The sequence below is a fragment of the Tachypleus tridentatus genome, chromosome 4, assembly GCF_004210375.1.
Source record: "Tachypleus tridentatus isolate NWPU-2018 chromosome 4, ASM421037v1, whole genome shotgun sequence".
Taxonomy (NCBI): domain Eukaryota; kingdom Metazoa; phylum Arthropoda; class Merostomata; order Xiphosura; family Limulidae; genus Tachypleus; species Tachypleus tridentatus.
Window position 1 is genome coordinate 73,588,786 of NC_134828.1, and position 19,747 is coordinate 73,608,532.

At 32.6% G+C, this 19,747-nt stretch overlaps 2 protein-coding genes across 3 annotated transcripts in view; both read right to left on the reverse strand.

Moving 5' to 3' along the window:
* Window positions 1-7,874, reverse strand: part of LOC143249434 (uncharacterized) — a 51,270-nt gene extending 43,396 nt beyond the window's left edge. Inside the window, exon 1 of one of the 2 annotated variants that reach the window (XM_076499273.1) lies at window positions 6,320-7,874. In XM_076499273.1, coding sequence (XP_076355388.1) covers window positions 6,320-7,149 — 830 coding nt within the window. In that variant the 5' untranslated portion in view covers window positions 7,150-7,874. The remainder of the gene's footprint in view (window positions 1-6,319) is intronic. The other variant, XM_076499272.1, reaches the window with a different exon arrangement.
* The window catches only part of LOC143249436 (uncharacterized), a 43,331-nt gene continuing 29,903 nt past the window's right edge, over window positions 6,320-19,747 (reverse strand). The window contains exons 3-6 of the mRNA XM_076499280.1: window positions 16,790-16,830; window positions 15,358-15,511; window positions 13,213-13,433; window positions 6,320-7,874 (exon numbers count right to left, since the gene is read on the reverse strand). Of these exons, the coding sequence (XP_076355395.1) occupies window positions 7,469-7,874; window positions 13,213-13,433; window positions 15,358-15,511; window positions 16,790-16,830 (822 nt within the window). The 3' untranslated portion in view covers window positions 6,320-7,468. The remainder of the gene's footprint in view (window positions 7,875-13,212; window positions 13,434-15,357; window positions 15,512-16,789; window positions 16,831-19,747) is intronic.

The following is a 19,747-nucleotide window of genomic DNA, read 5'->3' on the forward strand; positions in this document are numbered from 1 at the left end:
GAACCCTAAGGTATGAGGGCACTCTTGGAAACCCATGTTCCCAAAAGAAAACTTCATGCATAGGTACAGAACGAAAGGGCTTGGTTTTATAAACCTAAAGTTTCACTAACCTCATATAAAGAGGATAAGGCTGGATTCTGCTGAGATAGAAGCTGAAAAATACTCCTAAATAACTAAGATACTGCCTGGCAGTGAGATAGGACTGTTCCAGCTTAACAAGCCATCCTAGACAGGCTTTCTTTTTCAGAAGAAAAGGGGTATGTCAGTGAGAGGCTTGTTGAGACAGAGCTAAAAAGAGCCAATCATCCATACGATGATATTGTATACCCAAAATGTGAAGATTGTGAGCAAAAGCTTTGACTACATGATAGGAGAGTATGGTGTCAGTAGCAGACCAAAACGTAAGAGTGCATGACTGAAATATGTGGGCCCCATAAACAAACCATAGGTAACGTCTGGGTGGAGGAGAAAAGAATATGAAGGTATGCATCAGAATATCAACCTTGGTCATCTAAATATCGACACAGAAAGATTCCGTGATGAATCACAGGAGGACAATGATGCAGTTGAGATTGAAGAGATCAATGATAGGATACCAATATTTGTTTGAGAAACCACAAACAACTAAAAAAATATCCTTGGAGAAGAGTGAAACACTTATCCAGTTGTGCCCTAGTGCATAAAATCATAAACTGTCTCTGAGAGACACTGACACAAAACAGGATCACAAGGAGAGGGAAGAAAATAGGTCATGAAAATAAACTAGATGAAAATTAAAGGAATAGTCCTCTAATAGAACTTACAGTTTAAGAGTCAACAAGTAAACGGTGCTACAGATGAATAGATCTGATTAGCCAGAACCCATAGAACAGTAACTGATGAAATTTGTGTTGAAAAGCACAACAATAGTCACTTTGGTAATTCTGCCAAAATATGGGGATGTGGTATTGGTAGTGGAAAGAATTTATGAAAGGTAGCAAGACACAAGAACTGAGATAAGAGATGCTTGAAAAGACAAGAAACAAGGGAGAAATGTTGATATTCAACATCCATCTGATACTCCAAAATATGGGGAAGATCCCCCAAAACTGTTTTAAAAAGGGGTCATATGGAGGTTTTGAAACTATTAAGCATATATCTGTATACAAAGTGGCTATGTATGAAAATATATAGTTAAGGTAGATAAGAGTGCCAACATGGAAAAGAAAGTCATGTGCATCTGCCAAAAACCCCTCTAGGGAAAGATGGAATGGAGATAATAAGTAACCTGGGAAATCATTACCTAAAAAAAGCAGAGTACAAAAGACTGTTCAAATGCTCTTTGTGAGGCCACAAAATATTTTACAATATGTGATGCACCATGGCAAAAACCTCTGAAAAAAAAAAAAAAAAAGATTGGATCTAGTAGCCACAGAAATGGTAAGTGGCAGTGGTGGATCTGTAGTGGCCAGACCCATAACAGAAAGTATTGCTGTAAAATTATATGGAAATGAAAAAAGATTTCCACAGATAATAAGTAAGCAGCAATACGTGACAACAAACTAAAAGTTTTTGAAATAGATAAATGAAAGAGTAAACTGAGAATCGTAAATAAAGTAAAACTGAGCATGACTTCATACTGGAATGCTACATAAAGAAGTGATGATAGTGTTCTACAATATAGAGGTAGTCTGTTGTGCTAGGAGGGTTGTCCCATTTTAAAACAGAATATTCACTTTTATAAGAAGAACAATATTCTAATTTTTTTAAACTTCAAATTCTTCTGAACATAAATTTAATAAACGTAATAACTATTATAATGATTAAAAGCAATCAAAGCTAAACCACTAATTTCAGTCCTAACATTACTAAAACAATGTCATGTTTGATTTTAAATAATGAAATGTATTGATGCAACAAGATTTGGGAAAAGTTTTTAATTGTAAAAAATAATCTTCAAATTTAAATTATTAGGAATACTACATTTTACATCATGAACAAAAGCCTTTTCCTCAACATCATTTAACATCTACTTAATATAACCAAATATCACTATCAGAGTTTCATATGAAAGAATTTTTAAGCTTAACCAATACTTTGTTTCTGACCTTCAACAAATTTTTTTAACAGTTTCAATCACCTTACTATTGTGGATATGTGGTGATACTTTTAATCTTTCAACTTCTGATTAGGTCTTCCAATTTTTACAATAGCTGAACAGTAGACACAGCAGTGTGAAGTTTACTTATGAAAATCAGAAGAATTGTAAACTTCCATTCTTGGAAAATTTAAATGTAAAGTGTACCATAAAAGAAATTGAAATTTGTTGTGCTTATGAGTTCCAACATGTGTGACAGTTTGAGTAATAAATTTTTGTCTATCAAATAATTCCTGTACAAAAATTATTTTCAAGTTATTTCATCAATATCTAAATAACTGGAGTATTGTACAACTTGTATTAGTGGTGTACCTAAATATTATTTGGTTATTAGTTTATCCTATATTGGTAAATACTCTGATCATTAAGAGACAAATGAGAAATATTATTCAAAAGGTAAACCCACATATATTGCTGAGGTGTACTTTAAAATCAAATTGTTGTCTTAGTTGCTTTAAATCGCAGGATCAAATTCCAATTTTAAAATATTATTTTGCTTATAAATTTACTTTTCCCTACTGTCAGCAAGATTACATTGTTCCACTAAAAGAATTAGCATGTGAAAGAACATGCTAATTTGAGGTTACCAGCTAAGTCCAATACACATGGCTTTCACAAATGTGACATTCCTGTTCACAATAATTTCTTCAAGGTTTTGGCAAGGGTCAATGATGAACAGAGCCTTTAAATAAAGGAGAGCTTACTGATATATGAACTGAAGCCTAAAATCAATATTATCATTTCTAGTAATGCTTTAATATTAAATTTTATTGAATTGCAATGTTTGTAAATATATGTGCTCTCCCAAATAAATTAAAATTTGCTATCAACTCAGAAAATTACTGTTTAGCAAGCAAGAAAGGTGAGTCCAAAGATCTGACTGGGGTTTTTATTAAATATTTTTGTTCACCCTATTCAAAACACACATTAATTGGTTAATGAGCCACTATATTACTTCTAAATGTAATCATGATACATTTAAATATTTTATTTTTCTGTGTAAGTAAAATGTGTATTCAATATTCATCAGTTTGTTTGAATTGCAGAAGGTTAACATGGAATTATTTCATATTTTAAAAACAAACATAACTGCAAATGTGTGGTGGTATTTAGTGAAAATTAGGGTTTCTGTTGCCAACTAGAAAATTTTTGGGTTATCTGTAAAATAATAATTTGTGGCAGAATAATGTATTTTGATATTTGTTTACAAAATTCACAAATAGCAATATTCAGAAGAGCTATGTCATCTGAATACCATGTTAGAATCATGCAAGAGTTAAAGAACTTACAAAGCAAGCAAACAAACTTTGACATTACAGATTTAAGATGCTACTAATCAAAAAATCATTTCCCAATAATTACAGTTTCATAATTCAAGCAGTCAAATCAAAATGATAAATTAACATAAGATATATTCATTGGCTTTTGGCCTTAGACATACAGTTTGTCTTTTATTTAATGAGGTAGGATTTTTCATTTTTCTTGCATGAAAGTGAAAGTTTTCTGAAAATAGTAGGTAAAAGTATAAATTAAATCTCAATTCTATTAATCATTTCTAAGAGGTATTAAGATAGACCTTCATGAGACTAAAGTACTTAGACATTCAGTGTGTTACTGCTCATCTTTAAATGGTAACTTTAGAATTTACATGTAATGCAGGTCCTGCAAATTTAAACTTAAGTTACTTTTGTTTTAATAATGGATTTTCCATAACTCAACTATGAAGAATGCAAAAATATTTTTTCTATCATGTAAGGATTTTTTACAAATTGGAAATAAAAACTTTTGGGGTCAAATTATTTTGTTTCCCTCAGTGAATATTTTTATCATGTTTTTTAACAAAAATACAAACAAACTAAGAAAAGAAGAACAATACTGACATCAAATGAATGTCCATCCTCATTCATCTTTTTCTCTTTTCTTTTTTGTGAAATCCACATCTTTCAGTCTCAAAACTATATACTGTGATCTTTCTTTTCATGTATTGCATCTGGAGCATCTCTTTCAATGACAACAAAAGTTATCAGCTATCATGCTGATGTTCTACCTTTCCTGATATCTGCTCTCCATTTCTCTGTTTTGATGAAACCTTTTTCCTTGTCATTCACTGATAGCATCAGGATTTTTAGGGAAGTAGTTAATATGTGAGTGTTAGAAATGAAATTTCAAGTTTATATTACAGCCCAACTCTTTGAATTTATTAAACATGTTATGAACAATATTTTTGTTACTTGAGCCCTTGTTGTTTGCTAAGATTTTGTCAATAACATCTTGTAAAGACCATTAAATGTTTCTAATTGTTCTTTTGAACTGTTCATCCAAAGTCAATTTTCCAATCGGAGGACCCAACAAAAGTCCTTTCTTTAAGCTTTTCCTCTGAGAGAGCCAGGAATTGCCTACGTAGATACTTGAGACAGTTGCCATCTTTGTTTAAGACCATTACAAACTGCTTCATCAAGTCCAGTTTTATGTGAAATATAAGTGATAGAACTTAGTGTCAACCAAACTTTCACATTCAATATTTTCTGATTCTGGTAACAGGCTGACTCTGTGTAGCTATTGCTTCTTTATCCAGTACTGATTCCATGCTCTGCTGTTCCATTTACACAAACATATGACAACTTTATAAACCAAGATTGTTGACTCATCAACATACAAAGGACTTAAATCTCCATAATGCAGTCAACCTTAAAAATCTAAAATGTTCATACATTTCCTTCAAGTGAACAAAATGAGCAACAAAAACAGACATGTGTGTGTACATATTACCATTGTGAAGGGGAAACAATAAATAATTGCCACTCATTTGGTTCACTTGTCTTAGAATTCAAAAGGAAAATAATTTCTTTCTTACTTTTAGTCCATTGTCTCAACTGTTTGACACAAGCAGTGTAACTTTGTGTGGAGCCCACAATTTGTCTTGGTCCCCAAGTTTTATTTCAAAATACATGTAATCAACTTTTTGACAAATTTTATAATATTTTGCCTTTGTTACAACAAATATTACAGAATATGTTTGGGTCATTCATACTGCTCTGGTTGCAACAGCAATGAATAAATAATATTGAATAAAAAAGAAATGTCAAAGTGCATTCACAAACAAACACTATCCAGAAATCACATGTCATACAGCCTTTTAACCATTTATATAGTAGCAGTATGTTTTTGTGGGTTCTAGAATGATTGATAAGACTCGTGTCACGTTCCAAAAAAAATCTATATCTAGTGGTTGTCAACATTTTAAGCATAGCAAAATGTGACCCAATTTCAATGAAAATTATTCACTTGTAAATGTTTTCACTTGTTTTGAATGATTTAATGCAAGACCAGTTGGAAGTATTACATGCAACATCATATCTCCATAGATTTGAGACATTTTACAAGTTATAGCCAGAAAATCATGAAATCCTTCATGTGATGTGTATTGTTAAAATTAGCACCATATTATGTAACAGAAAATGCATAGGTTACTTATTACTTAATATATTTGAAAGTATAGTACAGCTTAACTACTTTAGAAGAGATGTGTATCTTTTAACTTTATGAAAGTTCAATATAATGGAAGTAATTGAATAATAATAATAAAAGTGCAGGTTCAACAAGGTTTAACCATAAATTTTTGTTAATAGTTGATCCTAAACAGTGCAATTCAGTACCATCATTGTTATGACTTGAAGCTATTTGTGATACTAAAACAAAATGGATTTAAAAAAGTGAAAAATATTTAGTACGATACTGCTCATAAACCACTGTCACAAATAATGTTCATCATAAATATAAACATTGTTCCATTGCATACACTATGTAAAAAAATAACTAGAAAATATAGTACATGAGAAAAGGTCCCAGAAGTCTATAACAGAATAATTATGCTTTAATATATTTTGTGAAACTGTACATAAGACTGACATAGATTAAATGTAGAGGATTTGAAGATCATTCATGGTTATTTGCAAGTAAGTCATTAACAGCTAAAACTTCTGTGAGTTAATATGAGCATAAAGCATTAGCACAAATCTTCACCTACATAAAATGGAAAACACAAGAGGGCATGCTTGTCCTTTATTTATATTTTACAAATACTTAACATTGTAGGACTTTATCTGTCTATAGATCAAATTATAGAAAGTGTATGAAAGTTCATAACATTTGAAAAGCAAAAAACAACAGCAAATCACTTACCCATTAACTTGTGCTTCTGTGGGTATATTATTGGCAATAGCAGATATCTTGTGCTTCTTTTCATTCCCTGTTTTATCTTCAGCTTTTCGCTTCTGAGGCTTAAGTGTTGATTGTGTACTTATCTTTTTACTCTTTACTGATGATAAGTTATCACACATAGGACTTAAACAAACACTTTTTCTGTTCAAATCTTTTATTTCTTTCAAATGTTCCCTTGGACTGGATTTGGTAGAGGTTTTTGATTGAATCTTATCTTTGTCTTTACCAGACATAGTCCTGTCTATTGGTGGATATACAGGCACTCGGTTTATAAGACTTAAATTAATATTCACTAAAACACGTGGAATGGCATTTTCTTTGTGCTCTGGAAGAGCTTTAGGTGTCCTCCCATTATGAATTGGTGAGAAAATTATGGCTGGGTCCATTTTGATGGGATTTTCACAGTTAGTCATTGTTCTATAGTCAAATGACTGGGTTAGTAGATTACTCTCTCTCTTTAATGACACATGCTTCTTGCTCTCTGAGCAGCTGTCTAAACACAAGGAGTCTCCTTTAGCCACACTGTTAATCACTTCAGTTAAATGAGATGAATTTGATACATCTGTAGATATTACAGAAGTATCTCCATTCTTAACTTTTTGTGCATGTCTTCTGGACAAACTGGAAGTAACACTAGGTGATTTTTCTTGTAAAGAAAATTTCTCATTGTCAAGATTTTTAATATTGGATGAAATGTTTCTTAGAGCAACTGTTTCATGTTCATCTGAACTTGATGAATCTGACTGAATAATCTCTTGAGATTTTATTCTTAATGTGCTTCTTTTCACCATTCTCTTTGGTTTTGCTTATGAGATTTTTCATCATAATGTAAACTTGCAGATTTTGTTACTGTGAACCTCCCTGATCCATTTTTATGATTAGACATTTTAAAGGTTTCTTTTTTTCTGGCAATACTTTTATCCACATGACCAGCATACAAATGTTTATGTGGGTTTTTACTAGCCACTGTTTTTTCATTTTTATGATGGTTATTTTGTATGGTTTCTTGACTATACTTATATGAAGTTAAATACTCATAGGAGCTATTACTACCTGAACTATGCAATGGAGAATCATATATAGTAGACTTGTTTGTTGGCCTAGAACTTTTCACTGTACTATTGGCTCTAGACACAGTTGAGCTGAACATCTCAGGAGTAAAAGAAAAGCTTGAACTACACTGATCATAAAATATATTTGTACTTTTTCACTCTCTGATATACTAACATTTTCTTCTGTTTTCCCTGTGTGGACTTGTACTTTTACATAATGTACCTGTTCAGCAGAAGTCCCTTTAACTTCACTGTCATAATTCTTTTCTAGCCAACTGACATTGTTATTTCTTTGAACCTCACTTCTACATTTTTCTTCCTCAAAAAGATGTGTATTTAAGGCATCCTTTTCTAATTTAGTGTCTTCTTTTAGTAGTGGTGATGAAATCACAGGTGACAACAACTGGCCCTCATTGTTTGGTGACAAGGCCTCAGAATCAAAATCCAGTAAATTAGGGCTTGGACTATTCAAAAAAGAAAAGGTGGAAAGGAAATAATTTGTGTTATTTAAAACTGTTTCTCAACATTATTTAAGAGCAAGATCATAAGACCTTTAATTCATCCTGCTCTAGAATTTGTGTATTTCATTTTAATCAAACAAAAGTTTAAATAAATAAAATTTTTTTTCCTTTGAAATACACATGTACAGTAAGAAGTTTTCTCTAATATTGTCAGTTAACTTTAATCATAAATGTATGTAGAAATACACACATGCACATTTCAAGATCTCTCTGTTTAGTTCTTTGACCACAGTTATGTTTGTGTTGTTTTTTATATCCATACTCACATTACTTTTGGCAGTGTTCCATCACAGGAAAATTATTTTCTTACATTTAAACAGGGATGGAATGAATACTGGAGATCAGTAATCATACACAAAAACAAGTATAAGAAAAATGCTAATTATTTAAATACTAATAAATAGAAATGTATTCATCATAGAACAGCAGATAGTAAAATTTTGATACCTATATTTTATGAAACAAAGGGTTTTAAAAACTGAAACAAAAAGCATAAGTAATAACATTTCAATACTTCTATTTTTCAAAATTCAATAAAATGTTCTAGAACAAAAACTATGTTTTTAAAGAAAACTTGTATATATTATAACTGTCCACTCTTCTTTACAAACATCACTTTCTCAAAATGTCTTGGCAGTGAAGAGGTTGCTAGAACTCTTGTGTTGCATTAGGGTAGGAAAGGTTTTTTTTGTCATTAATCTTCCTTTCTTGAGGAATACATGGACCTTTGAGGTAGGTGTTGATCTCTGTTACCTCTGAAGATGAACTGGTTGTTTTCTTGGTGGCAGCAAATAAACTAAGAACTTATTTCTCTTGTGTGTGTGTGTGCATGCATATGATGAGGGGTTACAATCCTCTTTTGTTTCCATGGTTGTAGGATTATTTGTTGATGAAACTTCCTTGACTTATTGCTGCAGGAGCACTGACTGGATTCACAGACCACAGGTATAATGAAACACCAATTGAGTTTGAATCTAGGATCCAATGCCACAACCAAGCAGAAGAGACTTTGTTATTCAAACTGAGTCACTTGAGTCTTCAATGCAGATACAAGACTGAACTTATATTTAGACTGCATGCTGCTAACCTCAGTCATCAACCCACAAACACATGGCACTACATAACTAGAGGTAACAACATTCTGACCTGGGTGAAATTTGTTGGCTCTTCAAAAGATGCAAACACACTTTGATCATGAAAAGTAAGTTCTGACATACTAGTACCTAAATTATCCAACTCCTTCTGGAGAATATTCAGTAAAGACTTAATCATATTTCAATACATTTGTACACCCCATATCTACTCCGAATATAATTTCAGATAGACCTCAGAAGATGTTAGAAATGAGGCATAGCTCAATGAACAGCTAAGAGCCTCAAAACATCAATATGAAGACCAAATTCAGCTAACAACCAATTTATGGAAATCTGGGAACTGAGATATGCACCCCAACCAAGAGAACCATCAGTAAAAAAAGATGCAAGTCCAGATGAGGAGATGGAAGAGGAACACAAGCTATAGTACTGACTCTGCACAACAATGATCAACCACTAAACAAGATCAATCTGAAGAGAAGAAGGAAGGACAACTGACTGATCCAACAGAACTCCCTTTAGAGGGAATAAATGTGACCATGACTCGGGAGTATGAGAACTTCCAAAGAAACTCACATCCCCAAAAGAAATAGAACCTCTTAAGCTGGATGAGAATTAGAGGATATGGCCTTGATAACCAACTACTCTGAATGATTATTTATTCACACTCTCAATCACTGGAATCTACCTAGAGCAGGACCCTATAGAAGTTGATAAAGCTCCTTGTACTAAAGACTGGTGTGGTCATAAACAAAAGGATCAGGATCATATTAAGGCCTTGATGAATTCCTATCATCCTGTATGTCTCTCCTGTCAGGAAACATTCCTGAAACCCACTGATGATGTCATCTTTTTACAACTTTTCATATACCAAATGACATGTGGTGTGATGGGTACATTCATGGAGAGGTGATGCTACTGGTTGACCAGCATGTATCCACCTTGTCTGTGCTACTCAATACACACTTGAAGGTTGAAACTGGCCATATCTCCTTGGGTCATACCATCACTGTTAGTTCCCTCTATCTGTCTCCTGGAGAAACTACAATCAATTAGAGCTTATTGCTCTCATAGGATAGTTGCCATCTCCCTTCTTTATCTTGTAAAGCTTTAAAGGAGTGATGCTGATAATGACAGTTGTTCTATGGAGCTTTCCCCTTTACTCATTCTCTCATTTTTCTTGAAGAGTTGACAGTGACCCATGAGGCAGAGGTCATTTTCCCATAATTTTGAGGGAGATTGGCTGTTGCTCTTTGGCCATATTGTTTCCATAAGGATTGAAAGGAGAATGTTGTTGTGGCCAGGATACACATTGGTCACAGTTTTTCAACTTATTTTCTTTTATCTAGGACTGAACTGCCAGTGTGTGGCCCTTGTGACACTCAAGTCACAATAGCCCATGTCTTACTGTCATGCAGTCATTACAACACTGAATAACAGCACCATTTTAGATGGGTTTTTTTTCCACAGGTTTACCCCTGGCACTAGACAATGTCATTGGTAATGGTAACACTGTCCATCTTTCTTGAGTTTTTAATTTTTTAAGGGCTATTGGCCTTTTTAATGCTATATAAACCTTTTATCTAAATTTTGACTACTGTTTTGTTTTAGCTTGATTTCATTTTACATGTTATAATAATTTTACTTTTTTTTACTATTTGGCACGGATAGCCCAATTGCTTTGTGCCAAAGAAATGCCAAACAACTTTTACAGCTTAAAGCATTTTTAGGCACTATAATATAACAAATAAATATGAATCTTGTATTCTGTAGTCCTGTTTAATAAATATCTTGGCCATTACAGAAAAATATTTATATTTAGCTATGAATACCTTAATGCATGGTTTTATATAGATAACTTAACCTTTACATATAACCAAGTATTAATAAATACGGCTTATTCTGAGATCAAGCCAATCTTCATGTAAATTGTTAATAAAAAGGTTAATAAGCTGTAACTTTGACAAACAGTAAGTAAAAACAACTAAGTGGTGAAATTAGTAATGGAATCAACCATTGTCACAGACCACGTAACCAATCAATGTAGATTCCTGTATATGTATCAACAGCACTTCCAAGGGAAAGTTCTGTCTGCAGAGTTTAACTTATCTGGCATCTAAACATCCACCTGTGTTGTAAGCTTTACATGAGAACAGTGCAACATACCACTTAGGCCTTGAATTCCTGGGCTGGCTCTATCAAGCTCAGCTGGTCAAATGTAACTAGGGTCATTCTAGTACCACTACTGGACATTCTCAAGGAGTAAATTTGGCATTGGTGTTTGGGCTAATTCCACAAAAATGTGGAGTTCCTGCACAGTTCTTAAAATTTGAACTTTGATATTGTAGAACATTACCATGGTGGGTAGGTCAGTGAGTACCAAATTTTCTTTTGTTGAATACTTTATCACCCAGGATAAAAATGACTGGTAAATGACTGCAAATAAAAGATTTTATATGTACAGTCACTTTTTCCTCTTTCTTTACCAAGATTTCTAGTCATATACTCTTTACCAGAAATAACTGTTATTAGACTTTCCAATGCTTCATTCAAAACTTGGTTTGCTAGACCTTCAAATTTGGTTATGAAACTAAGTTTAGGAGAGCTGTTGGTCAAAACACTAAGACCATGAGATAATGAACTCGTCTTGAAATAGTATTTGGAATATATCTATCGAGATAAGCCTTTACATACTACTTTAAATTCCTTAAACAAAATTACTGTTCAGAGGAATTCTTTTAATACCCTTGAGATGCAGATTCTAACTTGTTTCTCCAATCTAGGATTACCAACTAAATGAATTTCCACCTGTGAAAATGGAATGTCTGAACTAACTACACTTATGATTTTGACAATTTTATGCTAAGATGTATCTTGCTATTTTTTATTTGTACTTGACTGTCGATTACTTGGTAGAGTCATACTCTGAGGTATTTAATATTGCCTTTATATTGGTTTTCTACTTTGCCTGCTTCTATTATTAATAGTGTTAATTTCATATATCCTCTTCAGAATGTTGTATAATGCTAGAGCTCTGAATCATAGTCTAGCCATAATTGGTAGGAGTGAAAATCTAGTTATGGCTCAAAGAACTTTTAATATGTTAGAAACATGTAGAACTACAGAACTTTTGACTGAAGGATACTCCTTCCTAACCACACTACACATATCAGCTTGATAACCAGTTGTGTGCAGGTGCTCAGTTGATTATGATTGCATTCCACTTATCATTATTATATTTCAGGTAATTCTGCCTTTCCTTCCTTTCAGTATACCCTGGTTGAGACAATTGCAGTCTCCTATAAGTGTGCCCTTATTGAGTCCTTGTCAATGGGTGTAATAATTCATGAGCCTTCCCTTAAAGCACTTTCTGAAAGAATCTCATTAATGTTTAATTTTTGAACTGGCCCCACCACCAATTCAACATGAAATTTTGGCATCTCTGCATGTAGAAGTGAGTTATCATCTCTGAAGTTAACATTTTCCTAGTCTGAAAATGTATTTCTCATAGATACTTGCCACTGTACACATTCCCACCTGTCACCCCCAGTTCTAGTGCACCTTTTTCTCACCTTGTCTAAGAATTACTTTATCTCAAGTGCAAGTCCACAGGGTAAACTACTGCTTGTGTAGGTTCTGTCACACTCCCATTTATAGAGGGTTATTATTGCATGATTACATCATGCACCAGTATAGCATTTCTGCTTATAGAGATAAGTTATCATCTGCAAATTTAAAAAAACTTTATTAAGGATACAACTTATGTAATTTCACAGTTTTGTTTGTCAACATGTTTTGCAAAAGACCACAATATCTGCACACATTTACAAGTATAAAAACTAACGTTAAGTAGGTCAGTATGTAGCGTACTGCATGTAATGAGAAAAATAGACAAAAAAAACTCACAGTGAAGAAACTCATTAGGAATGGTTTGTGTATGTTTTAATACCATATGTAAAAACCTACATTCAAGTAAAGCTGCAAATTATTTACAATTAACAAAAACAAAAATAAGTGATAATCAAGGAATCTAAAAAAAAAATTATGAAAATTTGTATGTTACTGACTGACTATTTATTAATGTTATACTCCAATTACCTAAAGTTAACATTTGGAAGCATTATTAAAACTAAGTTATTTCTACAAATAGTATTGATATATTTCTCTAGTAAGTAGACAGCACTAACCTTTGGAAATAATCCTTAATATCATCACTAGAGTATTTTCCTAGAATCCAGTTAACAGAATCTTTATCAGCCAAATCCAGTGAGATATTCTGTTGACTGCTCATCACAGGATGTTGAATATTTTGATGGTAACTACTTGAACTTACATCTTTTATTGATGCTAGAGAATGCAAATCTTTCTTTTCCATAAAGTTAGCAAGACCCCAGCTTTGAGTATTATGCTGTTGACAAAGAAAAAAACAGCAACTGATTATAATATAAACTACAATGGGAGCTCTAAAGGAAAACAAAACAGATGTCTTCATACGGAACAATATAAGCAAACATTCTTAAAATATTTCTACAGCTGCGTCTCTACATGATATTTTTTCAGGTAGAACTTTTTTTGCATATTAAATTTTATTTCAATTCATTTTTACATTTTATCAATTTTTAACCAGTTGTTTAACCAGATAGACATGTTGCTTTGTACCATGCATGCTCTTATAATTGTATATAGAACAAGATAAATGAAATTGGGAATTTAAAAACCTGCATATAGTGATTGTAAAAAAGTAAGGAAAAAGACTGGAAATACTGCAGACATTATTTACTTAAACTACAAATCCCTATTTTGATTCCACCAAATGTTATTCCAGATAGCAGCACAGAACCAAAATAGGAAGTTAGTTTGAGTAGATAATCTCTACAGTACCTCTGGCCTTGTTTCATTAATTTCTTTCATGATCCCTAATTGCAGGTTTTTAAATATACATTTTTTTCATCTTATTTGTTGGCTTTTTTGTATGTTCAACTATGGACAAAGAACTACTTGATATGGAAGTTAACTCTACAGGTTATAATGATAATAAACAGTAGTAGCTAGCTAAATAATAACTAATGTTCATGATTTTATTTACTATAGCTATTGGTGCAGATAGCCTAGTTGCTTTGCACCATAAAACACCAAACTAACCAATCAACTATAGCTTTTGATCATATTACTTTAAAATGTAAAATGTGAAGTTGGAGGTGGAAATTATCATAGAATATAGTAAGAATTTACAATTTATTGTAACTAAGTTCTGTATATATATAATGCATAGCAATAAGCAAGTATATGCTTAGACTAAAACACAGCCTCCACTAAATGCAAAAACAAATTTTACTGGTAGAACAGCAGCCTTTTCAAATAAAACACTTTTTTTTAAATGAAGGTTCATGTCTTCTAAAATAAGTATTCTGTGAGTGTATACATGTGTGATTTCATACATAATATAGTGGTTGGCTCCCTAAAAACACTAAATGTATAGTGTTTAAAGCATTTAGCACCTACATGTTATGGTTATCTATTACTGACTGGTAATTTCTGTTTTATCTTGTACTTAAACTTTTTAAAGGACATCAACTATTTGTAAGAAAAGCAACTTAAATGGTTAATGATAACTATTTTTACACTAAATTCGGGACATTTTTACGTTTTATAAAATACAGAAGTAACAGAAACTTTTCCAATACCCCTATGACTTTTGCAGTATCTTATTTAGTATTCTACAAAATATTTGAGTGCAATACGCCAAGCCATTTTTGTTGTAGGCTGGCAAGTGAATAAGAATTAACAACAAGCCATTCTGAGCAAATTTTCTTTTCCTTGTAAGTCTAAAATGTTTGCTTTTTTTGAGCATTTTCATGTGTGTACACCCATAGCAGTCAACAGTAAAGTTTTTTTTAGTCCAAATGTTGTATTAAAGTTTTGTGTAACTCCTTATGATCCCTATTAAGAACCACTTTTGCAGTTCATGATAACCATGTAGCTTCAGCTACCACAAGCAACTACAAAAGACCATAACTGAATTGAATTTCATAAGCAACTCATGACTTTTAACCAATGTAGTTATATACCTTGTAGATGAAAAGGTAACCAGAAATATGCAAATTGTTTTACAGATGATGAATAATTCTGTTATGAATTCTAGAACTGGTTACTTCCACAAACAGAAAATATTATTTTTACCAATTATTCTTATAAACTGAATTTGACATTATAAGCAGTAGATTACAAACGTAAAATGAAAATAACAAATTTTAGTTAGTTACATAAATTTAAAACAATAATCTTACACTCACAAAATAACTACAGAAAAATAAATCTATAACAACAGACACCTTTGTTGGTGATTCTGGAGAAAGTCTTCCAGACACATTACTTTCCTTTGATTCTGAGCCAGAGCTGCTCTCTTCTGAGTCACTGGAACTGCTTTCTACACTTGACATGATTTCTGTGGGAAGTGGTGGGTTGAGAATGTCACTGTAATCTGATCTGAGAGTAAAAATAAGTTCTGTCAAGATATAAAGTCCAAACATATTCAAAACTTTTCCTGAACAAATTTACTGAAATTCACTATTTACTTATCTTAATCCTTCTTCAATTTGATGATATCAGACTTATAAATTACAACATCATATACATATTAAAAAACGAATGCATCAAAGTATTCTAATAAATAGTCATGTGACCTTAAATTATTAACAATAAGTATGCACTTAATTTCCCCCATAAAGGTCTGAGATGTACTAACTGTAAATCAACTGGCAAATAATTTGTTTATTATTACTGTCAATGATACACTAATCACTATATTTGCTTGTACTGGAAAAATATTAACTGACTTCTGTTTCTAACACTAAGACTCATTATTTGACACCTATTTTATTTGTTGACTCATCCCATTATGCTGAAATAAACAAAGGAATTAAACCTCACCAATATCTAAAATTATAAAGGCTAAGTGTGTTACTGAGTTGATCATAAAGTAAGTGATGAACACAAAATATTTCCCAAATATATATATAGAAGATATTAGAACAGAAAGAGCAGGGAAAAAGTGTCTCAAACAAAAATACAAACTTTTCAGGATACCCATTATAAGATTGGTAAGAGTTAAAAGAATTCAAGCAACTAAGTGATTATATATGCATTATGAAACATTGTGTTACATACTTTTAAAACTAATGCAAAAAAATTACAAGTGCTATTCCTATCCATAATTTCGCATTGATAAAAGTAAGTTTTTTTATATTCTTCAAAAACTTTGAAACACTTGATAATAAAATTATTTCTATTAAATAATAAAATGAAAGACCAGGCATGATCTAGAAGTTAGCACTAAAGTTTCATGCTTCATGACCTATTACTGTCCCTCTGAAATTTGGGATTGTGGATGTACTATTAACGATGGTCAAACCTCACTAATCAATCAGACAAAAACAGCCCAAGAATTGGCATTGGATTTTTACTGACTAGGTGCATTCCCTCATACTCTAAATTAGTATAAAATTAAGAATAGTCATGCAAAGGTATCTTTTGTGCAGCTATGAGTGATCATGGGAAACAACCTAATAAAAAAATTAATGCTTTTTCTTCATGTGGTGAGGATATTTAGAAAATAAAGAAGCTATAAGAAATTTTAAGTTATAATACAAAGAGTTTTTGAAATTTTTCAACTACTTTGTTACCCTCCCCCTTTTAAGAGCTTCCCCTGACTCCAGACCACAGTTCAAAAGGTCCAGTACATACATATTAGCTGATGAGACTTGCCTGTCACTTCCTAGCTGCTCTAGTCTTCTAACAGCCAGGACCTGGTGGTACAAAAAAACAAAAAGAAAACTCATCAATCTGTCTGTGTAAGTCAATTGAAAATAAACCAAAAGAGTACATACTTACAGATACACACTACTTACATGTATGTGAAAGTAATAATTAATGTGCTTCTCTAACATTTTAATGTGTAGATTATTTCTTCTTTACATTAAAGATGTGTGGTATTTGTTGTCTTTTTCTTTATACATTAAGACCCGTTGTTATAATCTGACTCATCATCTTGAAAGCTCATCCTAACACAGTATCTACTCGGTATAAATGAACAAATTATCTAATGATAATAAAGAGGAATAATTTCACAGACAAATTAAAGCATATGTGCTAATTACTCACCTCATGTATTTGTTAAAATTTGAACTACCTTCTCCTGATCAATGCTTTACTGAATAATTTTCATATATATTGTAATTAACCACCATACACAAGTTTGTACATTCTGATGCTCACAAAGTGAAAATCATTTTCTATTAATGTGTGCTCAAACTAAAGAGCACAAAACAAGACTGGCTGTAACATTCTGGATGCCCACATCATTTGACTGGTATCATACTACTGGTCTCTTAACATGTGAGCAGATGCTTCTTGATTGTACAATATGCACTTTTGAAATGAGTAGTTCCACAGTAAACATGAAGCTTCTAAATTTAGGTTTTCCATTTTATCTAGACCTGATTCTGAACCTCTGGTTCACAGATGTTAAAAGTCATTGGTAATTCTAAGAGGAGTGTAGTATCCATGACAATGAATAATCAAGTTTTCATTTTTTTTTTTTCTATGAAATGGAAATAGTTTCATACTGCTGCTTCTATATACTGTAAGATATGCTTCCATGTATAGACATATCTCGATAAAGGTATCCACAGAATTGTCTTTGGCTCGTGGATGGGTCCCATAAAGGTAAAGAACCATTGCAATCTAGACTGTTTTCTGTTGATGAATATAATTTCAAAATGAATAGGTTATCAAGTCATAATTTTACATAATATGGATATTGTATTTTACAAACTGTCTAAAATTGAAATAAGTTTTACATTCATGATTGCATAGATATATATTTTTAGTAATACAACATTCTCATAAAATGTACTGAAGTAAACTACGATTTGCTCATTGACGTCAGCAATGGCTTCAACTGAGGAGAGGGCATTAAAATTATTTTACAGAAAATCACAGCCACCTTCTCCTTCTCAAGCCTTGATCTTTTTTGAGAAACGTAAAATGCCTGGTTAATGGGCTGCGTTTATTGGAAATTAACATGTGCAAAGTCAAATTTTTTTAGGAAATATTACTTAATAGGAAGCGTGAAACTGGAGTCAAACCAAATATTAATAGTTATATTTGAATAGCTCAAACATTTTTTCATGCTACTAGCACAAAATGGCATCAACGTTATTACAATTTCCAGATACGGGAGATTGTTTATTTGGATTTCGCGCAAAGCTACACGAGAGCTATCTGCGCTAGCTGTCCCTAATTTAGCAGTGTAAGACTAGATGGAAGGCAACTAGTCATCACCACCCATTGTCATCTTTTGGACCACTGTTTTACCAGAGAATAGAGGGATTGACCGTCACATTATAACGCCTCACGGCTGAAAGGGCGAGCATGTTTGGTGCGACGGGGATTCGAACCCGCAATCCTCTGATTACGAGTCGAACGTATTAACCACCTGGTCATCCCGGGCCCCAGATAGGGGGAAGGGGGCGTCCAATGGTTAACTAGGAGCAATATAAATTTAAACAAAAACAACGTACTTTCAGGATGAGATAATATATAAATATGTGAAAGTCCAGAAAGATGCAAGCATATAATTTCTACAACCTCGCTTATTCACCGATTTTTACGACAGATAATAAACATACCCACTTACAACGCCACCTTTAGTAGCTGTCGAACCTGAAGGTTTGTAATTTTCCGCCATTGATATTCCAAAGGCGTATTATTAACCCTAAACTCAAGACTTCTTTGTATACTGTTCACTGCTAGTGGTGCTTACATATTGTACTGTTTTTCTTTCCTGTTGTTACAATCAATGTAAAAAAAACTGACAAAATATTGAATCAAGACTCCCATTCTCTACGTAAAATACATATGGGACTCCATCGTATTTAGTGGAATTCTCTCTTTTTTTGTATGAGTCGTATGCTAATATCAGATGGGTAGTGACGCCGTCCGTAATTTTAAGGTTAAAAGTGAAGATTGATACTATGGAGCACTAGTTTAATTACATAATTCAATAACTTAAATCTGAAACCAAACTACCAGTTTAAACTAGCGTATATTAAATATATATATATAACACAATAAGATATACATTTAAGTGGAATATTGTAGAAAACTGATTAACTGATTAATGTTATATTCACAAATATTTGTTTTGAATGTTGCGCAAAGCTACTCGAGGGCTATCTGCGCTAACCGTCCCTAATTTAGCAGTGTAGAACTAAAGGGAAGGCAGCTAGTCATCACCACCCACCGCCAACTCTTGGGCTACTCTTTTACCAACGAATAGTGGAATTGACCGTAAATTATAACGCCCCCACGGCTGAAAGGGCGAGCATGTTTGGTGTGACTGAGATTCGACCCCGCGACCCTCGGATTACGAGTCGGGTGCCTTAACCACCTGGCCATGACGGGCCAAATATTTACAAATGAGCTTATAGTCTTTACATGCACGCAAAATATAAGTGAGAAAACGAAAACAAAGAAATGGGTAAGGTTAATAACGATAATTTTTATGGCAAAATGTAAATAATCGATATTAATCATGCCTCAATAGACATTGTGTACTATACGACAATGTCACACATTATTTGGTGTCAAAAAACGTTCGTAGTAAACTTTAGAACTACGTAAAGTTAATTTACCCACAACTTTGAAATATTTCATTTGCTT